The following is a 16,336-nucleotide window of genomic DNA, read 5'->3' as shown; positions in this document are numbered from 1 at the left end:
CATATATAGGTCTGCTATACATATAGATATATTCCCTGATTCAGGTGCATAAATTTAAGCCTGATTTTCTGTGATTGCTCCTATATAAACACAGGTTAATCACTAAAGTGTTCTAAATTGGAGAAATACTGTCACATTTAAGCCCTGTGTATCTGGCGTAAATAATGAGAGAAACTGGCTTTAGAAAAATGTGAAGATAAACACATTATGATAGTAATGTTCTGAGACCATAAATCAGTAATGACTGACCTGAGGAATTGGCTCTTTGTGTTTCAGAAAAATTGGAAATGGAGGGTGCTTCTGAGAGCCTTTTCATCAAGGATCCCCAGGGACGCTTGAACTCCTTGACCACGGTTCTTGGACAGGAAGTGGACCGGTTTAACAACCTGCTGAAGTTAATCCACGTATGAGAGCTCCCTTCCAGCATTGCTACTGGGTGTCAGAGCTTTATAGAGAACTTACTGTACAGTAATATGAGTGTTCTTAGCATTTTCCCTTTTCATCACTTCAAATTCTCCATTTGGATACACTACCAACTCTTCAAACCCAGCTTGTCTAGAATTCAATATATCCTCCTCTAACGGGTCTGTATTCCCGTTTTCTAATAATGACAGAGTGAATACGTAACACTACAAGTCCTCTGTCTCCTCCTTATCCTAATCTATACCCTCAGAATTATCACTGATGCACTAGAAATTGATCGGGGACCAAGGCACTTCATGAACCCAGAATCAGTGCTTTTTCCTGATGTCTAGTATGTGTTCAGTAATGTTGTTAAAGAAAACTATGAAAACCAGATTTTCTACAAGTGTGGGCCACAAAATGCCTACATTAGAATCCCCTATGGTGTGTGTTCAAAATTCGGATCCTTTGATCCCACTCCAGACCTACTGAGTTCAGATTTCTTAAGGTGAGGCCTGGGAGTACATCGGTCTCACCCCATGATTTCAATACAACTAAAATTTGCAAACAATTCTTTGATCCTTTGCCTTAGGTTCACAGATACTTTCCCTCTGTATTGCCTTGATTTATAATGATAGTTTAAGGACTTCCTAGTTTCTTTGTGCAAAACTTTGATAAAAGAAAAATTAAAACTATTAGAGAGCAAGTATTGAGCATTTAATAGGAAAAGTATTACTGCTAAGCAAGGCATCAAATTCCTAGTCCAGAGTCAAAGCCTGAGGGTAAGATTGAGGGGGAACTGGGCCATCTTTTAAAGCCAAAGACCATTTTGTCCCCTCTTAGGAAAGCAAAGTCTCCAAACATTGCTGCTTGGCTGGCAACACCTAGCCTTGCTGATTAGATGGGCCCTGGGTCAGCTGAGTACATGAAGTCCTCATTTTGGAACGATGGCATCTAGTCAGGTATGCACCAAGGTCAGAAGGTCAGGTAGCCAGACTGGGGCTTATCACCTTCTATATCCAATGAATCAGAGTACAGAGTAAGCTGCTGTGATAAAGACCCCCATAATACAGTCCAAAACAAGATGGAAACTCCCTTTACTCTCCCCAACATCCCAGAGGAAGCCCTGTCTAGGTCAGGTAGTTCATCTTGCTTTGGGAGCTCATCCAGGTAATGAGCAAGTTGGATCCTCCAGCTTCAACAGGTAACTTCCATCTCTAGGTCCAAGGCAGCTGTTCCAATATCCATTTTTGCCAGCCAATGGAAAGTAGAAAAGAGAGGCCCCCCAAAAAGGCAGCTTACTTATAAAAACATGATCCAGAAGCAGTAGATATTATTTCTTCTTATATCCCATTAGCCAAAACCTGGTCACATGGCCACACGCCAGCTACATGGGAGGCTGGGAAATGCAGCCTCCAGCTGGAGTGCTATGTGCCCAGCTAACACTGAGGGGGTACTACTATTCTGAAGAAGAAGAAGAAGAGATGGATGCTACTCATCTCTTGCCTTTTCTACATCATGACATTTCACCTACTTAAAGATAGGCAAGTCCAAACATCACCCCATCCATAACACCTTTGTGGAACAACAGCTCTTCCCTTCACCACCAGATGACTCAGGAGCCCCTCCTTGGGGCTTTGTAATTTCAGGTATCTGTGTCCATCACTGTTCTTGCTACATTTTTTTGTAATTATCTTCCCATGAGTATGTCTACTCTGACAAAGAACTTAAAAAGAAGGGAACTGGTATATTAGTCATTCCTCTTTCCTTAGTAACTGACATACTAAATCTTCCATGAATGTTTGAATGTACAGTGAATGAAAGTGTGTCTCAAGTCTCCCCATAGTCATTTCTTCTAGTCAAACAAACTCTACCACTAACAAAGGAATTCACCTAATAAAAGGATAAGGATGGCGGCGCCTGTGGCTCAAAGGAGTAGGGCGGAGGTGGAGGTGGTGGGTTCAAACCCAGCCCTGGCCAAAAAAAAAAAAAGGATAAGGAGAGGAGCCCTGGGAAATCCAGCCTGCAGGGCCATCAGGAATCACAGCCCAGACCCCCATCGGAGGAAGGGCCAGCACCTATGCAGAGCCTGCACTAGGATCCTCCTTGTCCTCTAGTCCTAGACCTCAAGGCCTAGTCCTGCCCTGCCCTGGCTTTGTTCCCAGCCTCACCTTCATTTCCCCTTGGGAACAGCCAGCCAGCACCATAGTGGCAACAAAAAAAACCAAGGGAAGGTGGCAGCACCCAGGAGGCTCAGGAGCAGCCATCCTAGGAGCTCACTCTTGCCCAGATAGTTACAGAACTTGAGACGGGGCAGCCCTGGGAGTAAAAAAGCCACCAGTTGTTTAGGCTTCTAGCTGCCAGAAAAGGAAAGCATTTGAAGTGCACTCTCTCCCAGTTAACACACCTGTAGGAGAACCAAACGGACTGTGACCTTCTCCTTTAAGCAGACCTTGAAGGTCCTGGAAGGTCTTATCCTTCCATCTCTCATTTGATGGTTCTCCCTGCATTTTAGATAAGTCTCTGCTAACTTTTTCCATTTCTGGTGTCTAAGATGCAGTCTGTTCTTGGCCCTGGCTGAGCCTCCTTCCTGTATACACTCTGCTGCAAGAGGTTCTTCAGAATTTCAACATGTTGAATTTATACTCTTCTTTTTGTCACCACTGCCTCTTATAAAAAGAGGCAAGGGAAGAGGGTACCAAGGAACAGATTTATAAAAGAATGAAAAGATGACTAGCCTTGTTTCATCCACACATTGCCTGCCACTAGGACTATGTGCACGTGGTCCCAAGACTCATTTGGTTATTTAATCAACATAGATCTTGCCGCCAATATCTTCCTATTATATTTTCCCACTATATGGCATTTTTCACAAAACTGGAACCCATGAGAGCAATAACCCATCTATATGCTCCCCTGTGTTTTAGATGTTGGCAAATACCACCCTGTGCTCTGCTGCCAGCCCAGAATCTCCCAGGACTACTGCCTGCCGTTGTCTTGTGTTAAGAGGCAGAGTGGAGAAGGGCTATGTTTAAGGAAGGATTTCCAGTGCAAGAAGATCCCCTGACGTCAGCCAAAAGATTGGTCTCATCTAAAAAATCTCCCCTTTCTGCTCTAACTCTGGGGACTGGGGACATGCCCTAGGCAGAGTTGGCCAGTGACATGAGGTGGTTCTTATCCCCACTTCAACTTCCCACACCTGTAATTCCCAAATCACTATCAGGTCTGTTTTTCCTTTGGCTTGGAGGAGAGTTGGACAGTGACATTTCTTGCAGCCATTTCTCCAGACTTCAAGATTTCTCCTTCCTTTCCTTCCACTGTGCTGGATTCTGCTATTAACTGCCTGAACCCCCATCCCCCAAACGTTACACCCTATGGTCATGTGCTATAAAAATGCATAGAATATTAGAGGGTCCAACCCAACAGATGGTGTGAAGAGAAGATGAAACCCAGCAAGCAGGCCTTCAACCAAGATAGTTCCTGCTGCCATGAATGAGTGTCATTAGCACCTGATAATTACAATCCTTTTCTTATTCTTTCAGATTTCTCTAGAAACGCTTGACAAAGCTATTGCTGGACTTGTGGTAATGTCTGAAGAAATGGAAAAAGTGTATAACAGTTTTCTCAACAACCAGGTTCCGTCTCTCTGGTCCAACACAGCCTACCCATCTCTGAAGCCACTAGGATCATGGGTCAAAGACCTTATTCTGAGAACTGCATTTGTAGATGTAAGAAAATTTGCTTCTTTGGGGTTTGAATGAGTCTGACAGTATAGTCCCTTAAAGTCTCTAGGAAGCTCTGACTGACAACCATTGATAGGCTGAGCCCAGAGAAACAGAAGCTTCCAGAAGGTTATCCCATTGAGAGTCCTACACTGATTATGTCATTTGCCCTAGGCCCTTATCCCCACATTCCATGTTAATTCCAGGCCATCCTTGGGGTTTCAGCTAAAGTTCATGGGACCCCATTATTCAATACTAACCAATATGAAATGAGTCCAAACAGCATTGTGACTTTGCTGCCATCTCCCTCTAACTATGCCCTATAACAACCAGATTCGGGTTTGTAGTCATGGGCTGGTGGCTAGGGAAGGGAACAGAGGGCAGCAAAATGGGAGTGGTGACTAACTCAGGCCAGTTAGACTCTGCCCCTTGAGAGGCCCTTCAAAGTAAGACTTTGATTTAGAAGACAAAGTGTCCATCTCAAAAACAAAATATCAAAGTGTATCATGATATGATGTTTCTTCTTCAGTTGTGGCTCAAAAGAGGACAGCCCAAATCCTACTGGATCTCTGGTTTCTTCTTTCCTCAAGGATTTCTAACAGGTACTGGTCCTTTCCTTAGGAAAATCCCCACAGGAAGATTACAATTTGGTGTACACAGGGCTTCTAGGAGCTAGGGAGAAGGCACAGGGGCTAATGGCCTGACAGGGGCAGCTGGTCATAGGGCAGTATGGCAACATCTCGCTCTTCCTTGCCTTTGTGGAGAAAAAGGTTAACAGAAATAGCCAATGTTCCCCAGAAACCTAACCCCTGTCTCCTCAGATTCCTTAAGTGCAGGCACTCCTGCCTCTGTGAATGCACGGTGTGTGCCTCAGTTCCCTGTGTGACCCATGCTCAAGGGCACCAATGCTCTTCCCCAGCTCAGGCTCTGGTCTGATCAGCTTCCTTTCCTCTAAGAAATACTCTTGATGTTCCTGTATCAGCCCTTGGAGAAGCTGGCTAGAAAGCCCAGAGGGGACAGACCAAGGTCTTTGGGCTACTAGAGACTAATTAGCCTGGGCCTTAATCTGTCTCATTCTTAATCTCTAATAAATAGCCCATCTAAAACAAGTTAAAGTTAGACAAGATCCTGTAGTTGTGAGATTGGGCCCTGAAACTTCCTCACAGGTTTGCCCCCTCACTGCAGGGCAATGTGCTTCAGACTTAGCCTCCTTCCCTCTCTTCCTACCCATGGCCAGAACCTATACACTCCTTGGGTCCTTACCTCTCATGTGACCCACAGGCTTCCTGTCTCTGTGAAGTATCTCAGATCAAGGTATTAACAGCTGAGTCTTCTGTATGGGGAAGCTCTCTAACACTAGGCCAGCCCGGATGGGGTGATGAAGGCCAGTGTTTATGGAGTAGCAGTGCTGTTTGGAGGACCCAGTTTTCTGGTTTTCTTATGTACAGGAACTCTTCAAAATCATGCTCGGAAATATAATTTGCCCATAGATGAGCTGAATTTCAAGTACAACATGATTCCTGCCTATCGGGATCAAGCTGCAGTGATAGAAGCTGCCAAGACAGTGCAGTTTGGACAAGAACTGCCCATGGACCTGGAGGTATCGTCCATGTGACTATACAACAAAGTAGACTCTCTCCCACTGTCCTTGAAAATTTCAGCCAATCTCCCATGCCCCACTTCCCTACCACCTACCATTTGCAAGAGCAGGAAAGGCAGGATGGTAATCACATCCCTCGGATAAACTCTTCCTCAATTAGCAATAACTAGATGGGAACTGCCTAAATTAGTCTGACTTGGCTCAGGGCCCATAGCACAGTGGTTAAGGCTCCAAGCAAATAAACCAAGGCTAACAGGTTGAAGCTGGCCTGGGCCAGCTAAACAACAATGATAACTGCAACAAAAAATAGCCAGATGTTGTGGTGGGCACCTGTAGTCACAGCTACTTGGGAGACTGAGGCAAGAGAATCACTTAAACCCCAGAGCCTGATGTTGCTGTGAGCTGTGACACCACAGCACTCTACCAAGGGTGACATAGTGAGACTCTGTCAATAAAAAAATAAAATAAAACAAGTCTGACTTATAGAAATATTTTTTAAGCAATACTATTTTCTTTAAGATACCCCTAGTAACTTTCTCTATCCTGCAGAGGCAAGGTAGCAAGAGGTTGAAAACAAGGGTTTCAGAATCAGACAAGTTTGAGTTTGAATTCTGACTCTCCCCTCACCAGCTATGTGTGCTGGACCACTACATATTGCTAATGTGTCATGAGAACCTCTGTGTTCTCATCTGCAAAATGGGGCCGATGTCACCAACCTCAGAGCTGTAGTGCAGTGTGAATAGAATGGCAAATGTCATGTGAACAGCACTTAGTACACCCACAATAAATATTATCATAAGCTAAATTTATGTCATTCATTCAGCTGCCTCTTAGCAGAATTGATATATTCACTTCATACATTTTATAACTATAAACACTTTAAAAACCAATAGGAATGTGCTAAGGAAGCAGTCAAGTTGTTTACTATGTAATTTACTCCCTTTAGTGCAGTGGTTCTCAAAGTGGGGTCTTCCAGACCAATAGCATCAGCATCACCTGGGAACTTAATCAAAATGCAAATTTGAAGGCTCCATTTTATACCTACTGAATCAGAAGCTTTAGGCTGGGGCCCAGAAATCTATATTATAACATTTCCTACAGGGGATTTTGAGCCCACTAATAGTTTAAGACCTACTGCTCTAGAACATCAGTGATTCCTAACCATGGTTAGAATCACTGGAGAGCTGGAGAGCTGTTACAAATGCTGATACCCAAACCACACCTGAATTACATCCATATCTCTAAGGGTGGTCCCAAGCATCATTATTTTTTAAAGTTCCCCAGTGATTCCAGTATACAGCCAAGGATGAGAACTGCCACTATCAGTCTTAGCTGCCCAGCTGAGATGTGCTAAGATATGGATGAGGCTGGGCAGCCCCTGCATCAAAGCATCTGTCCGCCCCAGCATAAAAAAAGAATTTTCTATATGTGCTATAAAACCAAAGATCTACTCCAGATCTACTCCAGATCACTTTTGCCAAGTAAATGTTCACTAATTAATCAGCGTAGTTGAGGTGAGTGGCTTTTATTAAACTTTCCTTGAAATATCATTATATTACTCAGGAGGAATTGCTCCTGGGTAATCCTATCAATATTCACCCCATCCTGATCTGGTTGATCAACTCTTTTCTCTGATTAGCAAAAACATACAAAGACCAGATTAATTCTATTCTCGTGGCTTACTCAATGAAATATGATAATATCCATGCCTCCTAATTGCTTGTGTCTTAAAATGGCAGTAAAAAAGATTATGTCTTTGAAGAAATTCTCTTCAGTATGAAAAGACCTTTTAAAGAAAGATAAAATAATTTAGAGATGTATTCCTTATTATTGGAAGTCCTTTTAATCAAGAGGGTGTCCCAGGCCCATGTCAGGAATAAAGGAGACTGAAGAAGGGCAAAATGACACCTGCAGAGAAGCCGTCCCCAGATCCTTACAGGATGCAGGCCCTTCTCTGTGCCTGGCACACTCCATCTGCCACAGAGGCTGAATCTTATAACAGACAGAAGTTTACAGGGACCACAGGGGCATCTATACCTCCACCCGACCCCAGTTTACATCATGTCTCTGCTTGGGTCATGTACACTGAGCTATGGCAATACTTTACAATCTCCAAGATCTGTGGAAACTTCTTATCATCTAGCTGGCCCATCTCTTGGTCCACCCAGCAAATGTCTGTAAGAGATAGAGAAGCCATGTTTTTGGACAGCTTTATCTCTGTTACATACTGGCAGGACTGCTGTCAGCCTGTTTACCACCTTTGTGCAGCTTAGAAAAAGGCACTCCTTCTGGGTGGATGTCCACATGACTTGGCAAGTAGGTAGCAAGATGGTTTTCAGGCAAACCCGCATACATAGCTGCCCTCAAAACAGGATGGCCCACCCCACTGCACCGAAGAAACAGAAAGCTCAGAACAACAAAAGAACTTAGTTTACCTTCCTTCTAGACAATATAATATATGCACTGCACATTGTTGGCACTGCTTGGTCCTCTGCCTGCAGGCATGAAGCTCCAATTATCCAAAGGTCTGGAGCCAGAATTGGCCCAATTCACTCAGTGTTTGAGGAAGGATGACAATGTGCCCCCAATCAGCAAAAATTGTACACCTGTGGAGATACCCATCACAGGACTCAGAGGCATTATCTCTCTCTCTCTTTCTCTCTCTCTATTAGGGGAAAACATTTAAAAAGTAAGCATGATAATAGAGGCGAAATAAAATAAAAAAAAGAACTTTCCATAAGCACTCTGCAAATATTATTGCAGATATATGTCTTCTCAGAAGGTCTTGCTAAGAATAACGGATGATAATCCCGGTCCTCTTATCTGCTCCCCATGAGAAGGGGGAAAGTCATTACATCAGATAGTCTGAAGCCTGTAAGTGGGCTTCCCAGAGATATCCCCTATTAGACACCTTAAGGGAGGAGAAGAAGCATGAAATTTGATGTCAAACCAAGAACCAAGTTACTCTGCCTCTCAAAGTCTCGGGACTGCCCTCTCTAAAACATGAGTAATACCACCAATTTATAGTGTGTTTTCTTAGAATTTCCTGGTGAGGATGTGAAACACAGGAAATGGCTCACAAATGCTCCTCCCTTCTTTTCTCCCCACCTTTACACTTGTGGTTGCCTTACAGTTGCCCTCTCCTGAGGATGGTGTTCTTGTGCACGGGATGTTCATGGATGCTTCTCGATGGGACGATAAGGAGATGGTGATAGAAGACGCGTTGCCAGGACAGATGAATCCAATGCTGCCTGTGGTGCATTTTGAGCCACAGCAAAATTACGAGCCAGACCCAACCCTGTACCACTCCCCACTTTATAAAACAGGGGCCCGGGCAGGAACACTCTCGACCACAGGTGAGAATGTCCTCAAGATATAGTACAAATAATGACCAATATAAATTGCAATCTAGGAGGGATTGTGGTCAATTAACTGGACTTAAAATGGGGCCACCTATAATGTAAAAATTTATAAATGCTTTAAATTGTTCTAATACTGAGTGTATATTAATATTATAAAATAATGCTTGCTTCTGTTAGAATCTAAAGAAAAGAAAATAGAACTTACTGAGCAGAGACTTCCAGTTTCAAATGATGGGCTAATTAAACACTAAAATGGCTCTCTCAACAAATCCATTTTGATAAACTGCAGAAAAGAGACTTTAAAATAAACTAATAAATAGAAAACTCAAAACTCTGCAAAACTCTGAGTAGACTTGAACTGAGGTACAGCCCCCCAAAAAGGAACCAGACAGAAAGAAAGTGATCTCGATGGATAAGCCGCCAGACACCTAAAGAAGAGCAACAGGAATGAACCCAGGAAGTCTCTCAGAATACAGCACACTGAGACCGGGCGTGGCAGGGTACACCTTGGAAAGAGCTGGAATTTTCAACATTTATCTAGTAGGCAACCAGGAAGGAGAATGTAAAGAGAATGTAAAGGAGCAGGAATATTTGGAAAAATAATGGCTTACAATTTCCCAAAACTAATGAAATACTTGAGTTCTTAAGATGGTGAGATCTCACAAAGCAATAGGGATGAAATGTTAAAATATACAGCAAATAAACAATCCAATTTTCAAAGAGACCTAGATATACCAAAATGATACTTAAGACTATCAGATATCTGGAAAATTCTCAAAGCAACCAAAGAAAACAGTGAAGATGTATTAATACTGCTAGAACTGGAATTCCAGAAAATGAGGATTGGATTGTCATCAGACAATTCTCATTATCCACAGTGAATAAAACAACATAATGGAGAAACATCTTCAAAGGGCTGAGGGAAAATACCTTTAAACCAGAATTCAAAATGCAACCAAACTATCATCTAAAAAAGAAGTTCAGATAAAGACAGTTTGGGACCTGCCAAGGGTCTGTCAATCATCACTGACCCTCTATTTTTAAATAATCCAATATAGAACTAAGTCTTTAAATGTTTGATCACAAAAAACAATTTTAACAACAAATTAAAACTATATTCCAGATGATAGAAGTATGGGAGAGGGAGCAGAGAAGAAAAAGTAAAACAAGCTTAAATTCTCTTATTTGGGTGGAGAATATGGATACTGATAATAAATAAATAAATATATATATATATTTCTAATAATGTCTGCATTTAAAGTATGTTTCCTTTAGCCAGGCATTGTGATGTGTACCTGTAGTCTCAGCTACAAGAGGCTGAGACAAAAAGCTCACTTGAGCCCCCAGGAGTATGAGGTTGCAATGAGTTATGATGACACCATTGCACTCTAGCCCAGAGCAAGATCCTGTCTCCCACAAAAAAAAAAAAGCATATTTCCTGAGAGTGACATACAGAATACAACTAATATATAAATTCCTATCACATGCCTTGATCTCCCATTTCTATAGCAAATCTAAAAAGTATAAAAAGGTATTTTTTAATAATAGTATGTGTAAGTTTTCATGTGGACATGTGCTTTTACTTCTCCTGATAAATGTCTAGGAACAGAATAGATAGACCACAGGGTAGGTGTATGTTTAACTTTTTAAGAAACTGCCAAACTGTTTTCTTTTTTTTTTTTTTGGAGACAGACTCTGGCTTTGTTGCCCCAGGTAGAGTGCGGTGGCGTCACAGCTCAAAGCAACCTCAGGCTCTTGGGGTCAGGCAATTCTCTTGCCTCAGCCTCCTGAGTAGCTAGGACTACAGGCACCTGCCACATCACCCAGCTATCTTTCTTTTTTTTAACACCCAGCTATTTTTAGAGACAGGGTCAAACTATTTTCTTTTGTTTTGATTTGTTTTGTTTTGTTTTGTTTTTTTGAGACAGAGCCTCAAGCTGTCACCCTGGGTAGAGTGCCGTGGCATTACAGCTCACAGCAACCTCCAACTCCTGGGCTCAAGCGAGTCTCCTGCCTCAGCCTCACAAGTAGCTGGGACCACAGGTGCCCGTGACAATGCCTGGCTATTTTTTGGTTGCAGCCGTCATTGTTATTTGGCAGGCCCAGGCTGGATTCGAACCCGCCACCTTAGGTGTATGTGGCTGACGCCTTAGCCACTTGAGCCACAGGCACTGAGCCAAACTATTTTCTAAAGTAACTAGACCATGTAAATTTCTACCACTAGTGTAAGAGAGTTCCAGTTCTTTCATATACACACCATCATTTGGTCTTTTTAATTTTAGAATATATACAGTATATACTTGTAAATTTCTACCACTAGTGTAAGAGAGTTCCAGTTCTTTCATATACACACCATCATTTGGTCTTTTTAATTTTAGAATATATACAGTATATACTTGTATCTCACTGTGGTTTTAATTTGCATTTCCCTAATGACTGATGACATTAGCCATCTTTTCATGAACTTATTTATATCTTATTTGGTGAAGTGTCTATCCGTGTCTTTTGCCTATTTTTAATTAAATCATTTGTCTGATTATTGACTAAAATTATGAAATAAACTGTTTTTCTGGCAAAAAAAAAACAAAACAAAACAAAACAAGAAAAGGACTTCTGCAATCAGCAAAGCATGAGGGGAAACCTGCTTTTTCTCTATTTCTTCTTGCCTAACTCTATTCCACTACAGGCTGAGTCATAGAACTGCACCAAGGCAGTGGACCAGATGGCCAAAACTGTGTCAAAACCCCATATTTGTGGCCATAAACTGAAGAAGAAATGCCCCTCCAAGTGGTAGAAGGTGGTCCCTTTATTTAAATATTTAAATCTGCACAATTCAGGTTCAAAAACCAAACAGCATAGCAAAGCCTTTGAGGACAGACCTCCAATTTAAACAACCGCTCAAGTTCCAACTGTCTGCGTGGCATTTGGGCAAGACAGACCCAACACAGCATAGCTAAGACTTTGAGAACAAAACTATAACTTAAACCACCACCCAAGTCCCAGACTTATCCCTAATATATGGAACAGACCAAAAACAGCCTAGCAAAGACCTTGAGAACTGAAATATAATTTAAATCACTACCCGAGTCTTAGACTAATGTCTGAATAGCAAGAGGCAGGGCAGGGCCAAGCAGCACAGCAAAAACTTAGAAAACTGGGCTAACACTGGAAAAACCACTAGAAGGCAAAACAAAATATGTCTGAACATAAATGGGTTGATTGCCTACTAAAACAAAAACAAACCAAAAAAAATCAACTTTCTCCTGAAATTTTAAATAAGCCTGTACAACATACCATATTTCCGAAAACAAAACACATCTTATATTTATTTTTTCTCAAGAAGACACACTAGGGCTTATTTTCAGAGGATGTCTTCCTCTCCGTGACAGAATGCACTAGGTCTTATTATCGGGGTAGAGTTTATATTTAACAAATGCATAGAAATCCTGCTAGGGCTTATTTTGGGGGTAGGTCTTATTTTTGGGGAAACAGGGTAATATTTAAAATCTTCATGATAAAATCTAAAATCACTGAAAAATAACCAAGCATCAGGAAAATATGACCAAATCCCAAGGTAAAAAACAACAAATGCCAACCAAGATGTTAGACTTGTCAGATAAACATCTTACAGCATTGATTACAACTATGTTAGATGAAATAAAGATAAACACATAAGAAGTTAATTTAATAATAGATATACTCAGCAGAGAAATACAAACTGTAAAATATGAACTTTGGAACTAAAAAGAAGGCAATAACTAAAACATAAAATTTACTATGGGATCAATAACAGAATGGAAATGATGGAGGAAAATCAGTGAACTTGAAGATATTGATAGGTTAATAGAAAATATAAAATCTGAAGAAAACAGAGAAAGAAGAAGAAAAGAAGTAAAAAGAGCTTCAGAAACCAATATTTCAATATCAAAAGATCTAATATCCATGTCATTGAAGTCTCAAAAGAAGAGGAAAGAGATACTAGTGGACAATAAAATTAAAATAATAGAAATTTTCAAAAATATAGATTATTCTCTGTATCATCTCAGACCATAGGGAAATAAAATTAGAAATAAACTTCAAAAAAAATTGATCAATTCTACCCAAAGTCATGGACATTTATAAACCTACTCAGGTTTGTAATTATTGGGTCAAGGAAGAAATTAAGGTGGGAATCAAAAAATTCCTCAAACTAAATGACAACAGGGACAAAGATTATCTAAATCTGTGGGATTGAGCAAAAGCAGCCCTAAGAGGAAAATTTATAGTGTTAAATGCACACATCAAAGAAACAGAAAGATCACAAATCAACAATCTAATTAATTATCTTAAGGAACTAGATAAGAATCAGCAAACCAAACCCCAAATCCCACAAAAGAAAAGAAATAACTAAGGTCAGACCAGAACTAAATGAAATCTAAGACAGTAAAATAATACAGAATATTAATGAAACACAAAATTAGCTCTTTGAAAAGACAAACAAAAAATAAATGGTGCTGGGAAAACTGGAGAGCCACATGTAGAAGATTGAAACAGGATCTATTTCTCTTACTACTCACAAAAATTTATGCAAGATGGATACCAGACATAAATCTAAGACATGAAACCATAAGAATTCTAAATGAGAAAAAAAAATAATCCTAGAAGAAAATGTTGGAAAAACTCTCCTAGATATCAGCTTAGGTAAAGAATTTATGACAAAAATTCCAGGGGCAATCACAGTAAAAAACAAAAATAAATTAATGGACTTGATTAAATTAAAAATTTCCTTTGTAACCCAGGAAACAGTCAATAGATTAAATAGACAACCTACAGAATGGGAGAAAATATGCACAAGCTATACTTCCAATAAAGGATTAATAACAAGAATCTACAAAGAACTCAAGCAAATTAGCAAGAAAAAAATCAGCTCCTTGGAAAAGTGGGCAAAAGACTTGAACAGAAGCTTTTCAAAAGAAGATAGACTAATGGCCAATAAACACATGAAAAAATGTTCAGTGTCGTGAATAATCAGAGAAATACAAATCAAAACCACAATGAGATATCACCTAACCCTCATGAGAATGGCTTTTATCAAAAAGTCCCAAAATAACAGATGCTGGCATGAATGCAGAGAGAAAGGAAAACTTACACCCTGTTGATGAGACCACAAACCAGTACAACCTGTATGGAAAATAGTACGGAGATTACTCAAAGAACTGAAAGTAGACCTACCAGTTTCCAGCAATCCCACTAATGGATACCTACCCAAAGGTAAAAAAAAGTCATTTTGTCAAAAAGACATTTGCACTAGAATGATTACTGCAGCACAATTGACAATGACAAAGTTGTAGAATCAACCCCAGTGTCCATCAATTCATGAATGGATTAATAAAATATGGTATATGTATACCATGGAGTACTACTCAGCCATAACAGAAAAAAAAAAAAAAGAATCAATGCCTTTTGCAACAATCTGAATGGAACTAGAGACCATCCTCCTAAGTGAAATATCACAAGAATGGAAAAACAAACACCATGTGTACTCAGTATTAAATTGAACTAACATATCAGCACTCTTATCCACAGATGGAAGTAAAACTACCCACCAATTTCTGTGTCCTTTTTTCTTACAAGAAAGAATCTTCCCTCAATAAAAATTATCTTCTTCAAGATCTTTTATGCTTTTTGTAGGTCTCCTAACTCCTCAGCTGCAAGGCTGATCTCTTCATCTACTTTGGAAAGTTTCTCTTCTTGCTGTAACCATTTTCCTCTACTGTTAATAGCCTGTGGATTTCCATTTCACTTTCTTCAGACAGTTCAGTCATTACTTTTAAGTTTCTGTTGAAGCTTCTGATTGTCAGTTTCCAACTGTGTATTTTCTGACTGCAAAGATGGTTGTCCAGTCTGTCCATAAGGAAGGGTATTTTCCATAGTAAAAGTTCAAGAAATCATTTTTAATCTCTATTAATAAATAAGTCCTTTAGGTTATCCTCCAATTTTGGTGGAATCAAAAACTAGAAACCGCCTGACTCTCAAAAAGATGCCAGGCCCATTCTGGTACTGATCCTCTCACACAGGTCCACAATGATGAAGCTATAAAAGTGATCTCTTATGTCAGATGTCCCAGAACTCAGGACAGAATACCTGTGACTCTATTTATTCCTCTTAGGAGGCCAAGTGCTTACCACTGCAGCATAAAAAGGATAGATGGGAAGTCAACTGGACAAATAAATAGATGCCCAACCTACCACTGCATGTCCCCAAGTCCCACTCAAAGCTCAATACTGAATCCTAGTCCAGTGCTCCCAGATTTCAACTGCAGAGAACTTAGAGTTACAGATCACAAAGTTATATAAAGCCTAAGCTGAATGAGTCTGAAAGAACCACTTGTTCTAAAAATCTTCATTTTACAGACATAAGACTAAAACCCATAAAGGACTATTTCTCAGCATCTTTAGAGATAATCAGGTCTATAGCCCATATGTCTTGACTCTCAGTATCTTGTCTTTGTATCAAGAAGTTATTCTTTCATTAATGACTCTTTTTGCTCCCGTATCCATAATTAGGCCATTCAACCAACTTCGTGGTTACCATCCTATTACCTTCCCACCGATCCAAAGACTACTGGATTGCCAAGGGATCAGCTTTGCTCTGCCAGCTGAATGAGTGAAAAGGCACCATCTCAGCAATGAAAAGAACCAGGCCAGAGATCCTTCCTGGAGAGGGGAAAGGTTTGAATTTATGTGAGCAAAATGGTTCTTCTATTTGACTTAGGATATTAAGTGTGATTTTTATTTCTTTTACTACCTAAAATAAAAGTGTCTGAGTTCTTTATGTTGTAATCCAAACTTTGATATGGAAGCAGTGAGTTCAGCACCCACCTATTAAACCTGCTATTCCCACCCAGGACTCAGCCTTGCTTCCCCACACAGGTTCCCTCCCCTTCATACTGATAAGAAAGGCGATCAGAGCTGTGCTTGTATTTCCACTTTAGATGAACAACATATGGGAGGTTGATGCAATGATCACAACCACTAGGGGAGCAAATGAGCCGGATTATTAAGGTCTTGGCCCACGGTGCCAGTTTCCCACTCCGTGGGGCAGCGTTACTGCTGTCACAGAAGTACAGGTCAGTCCTGTGCAAATACAGAGGACTTTTTCACTTCCACTTTAGGGTGAACCTGAGAACCAGCCAAATCCCAGCCAGGTGCATTGGAGCCCCTGCCACCTAAAAGGCAGAGGTTGCTGGGCCAGCATTAAATTGGAGTATC

General features: G+C 40.6%; 1 protein-coding gene across 1 annotated transcript in view; it reads left to right on the top strand.

The window, feature by feature from the left end:
* Nucleotides 1-15,904, top strand: part of DNAH6 (dynein axonemal heavy chain 6) — a 302,446-nt gene extending 286,542 nt beyond the window's left edge. The window contains exons 71-76 of the mRNA XM_012811001.2: nt 277-404; nt 3,945-4,130; nt 4,654-4,726; nt 5,573-5,724; nt 8,858-9,080; nt 15,632-15,904. Coding sequence (XP_012666455.1) covers nt 277-404; nt 3,945-4,130; nt 4,654-4,726; nt 5,573-5,724; nt 8,858-9,080; nt 15,632-15,735 — 866 coding nt within the window. The 3' untranslated portion in view covers nt 15,736-15,904. The remainder of the gene's footprint in view (nt 1-276; nt 405-3,944; nt 4,131-4,653; nt 4,727-5,572; nt 5,725-8,857; nt 9,081-15,631) is intronic.
* The last annotated feature ends 432 nt before the right edge of the window (nt 15,905-16,336 follow it).

This window comes from Otolemur garnettii, unplaced genomic scaffold (genome assembly GCF_000181295.1).
Source record: "Otolemur garnettii isolate 467f Iridium unplaced genomic scaffold, OtoGar3 scaffold00147, whole genome shotgun sequence".
NCBI lineage: Eukaryota > Metazoa > Chordata > Mammalia > Primates > Galagidae > Otolemur > Otolemur garnettii.
The sequence above is the reverse complement of the archived record's forward strand: the minus strand, read 5'-3'. Positions and strand labels throughout refer to the sequence as shown.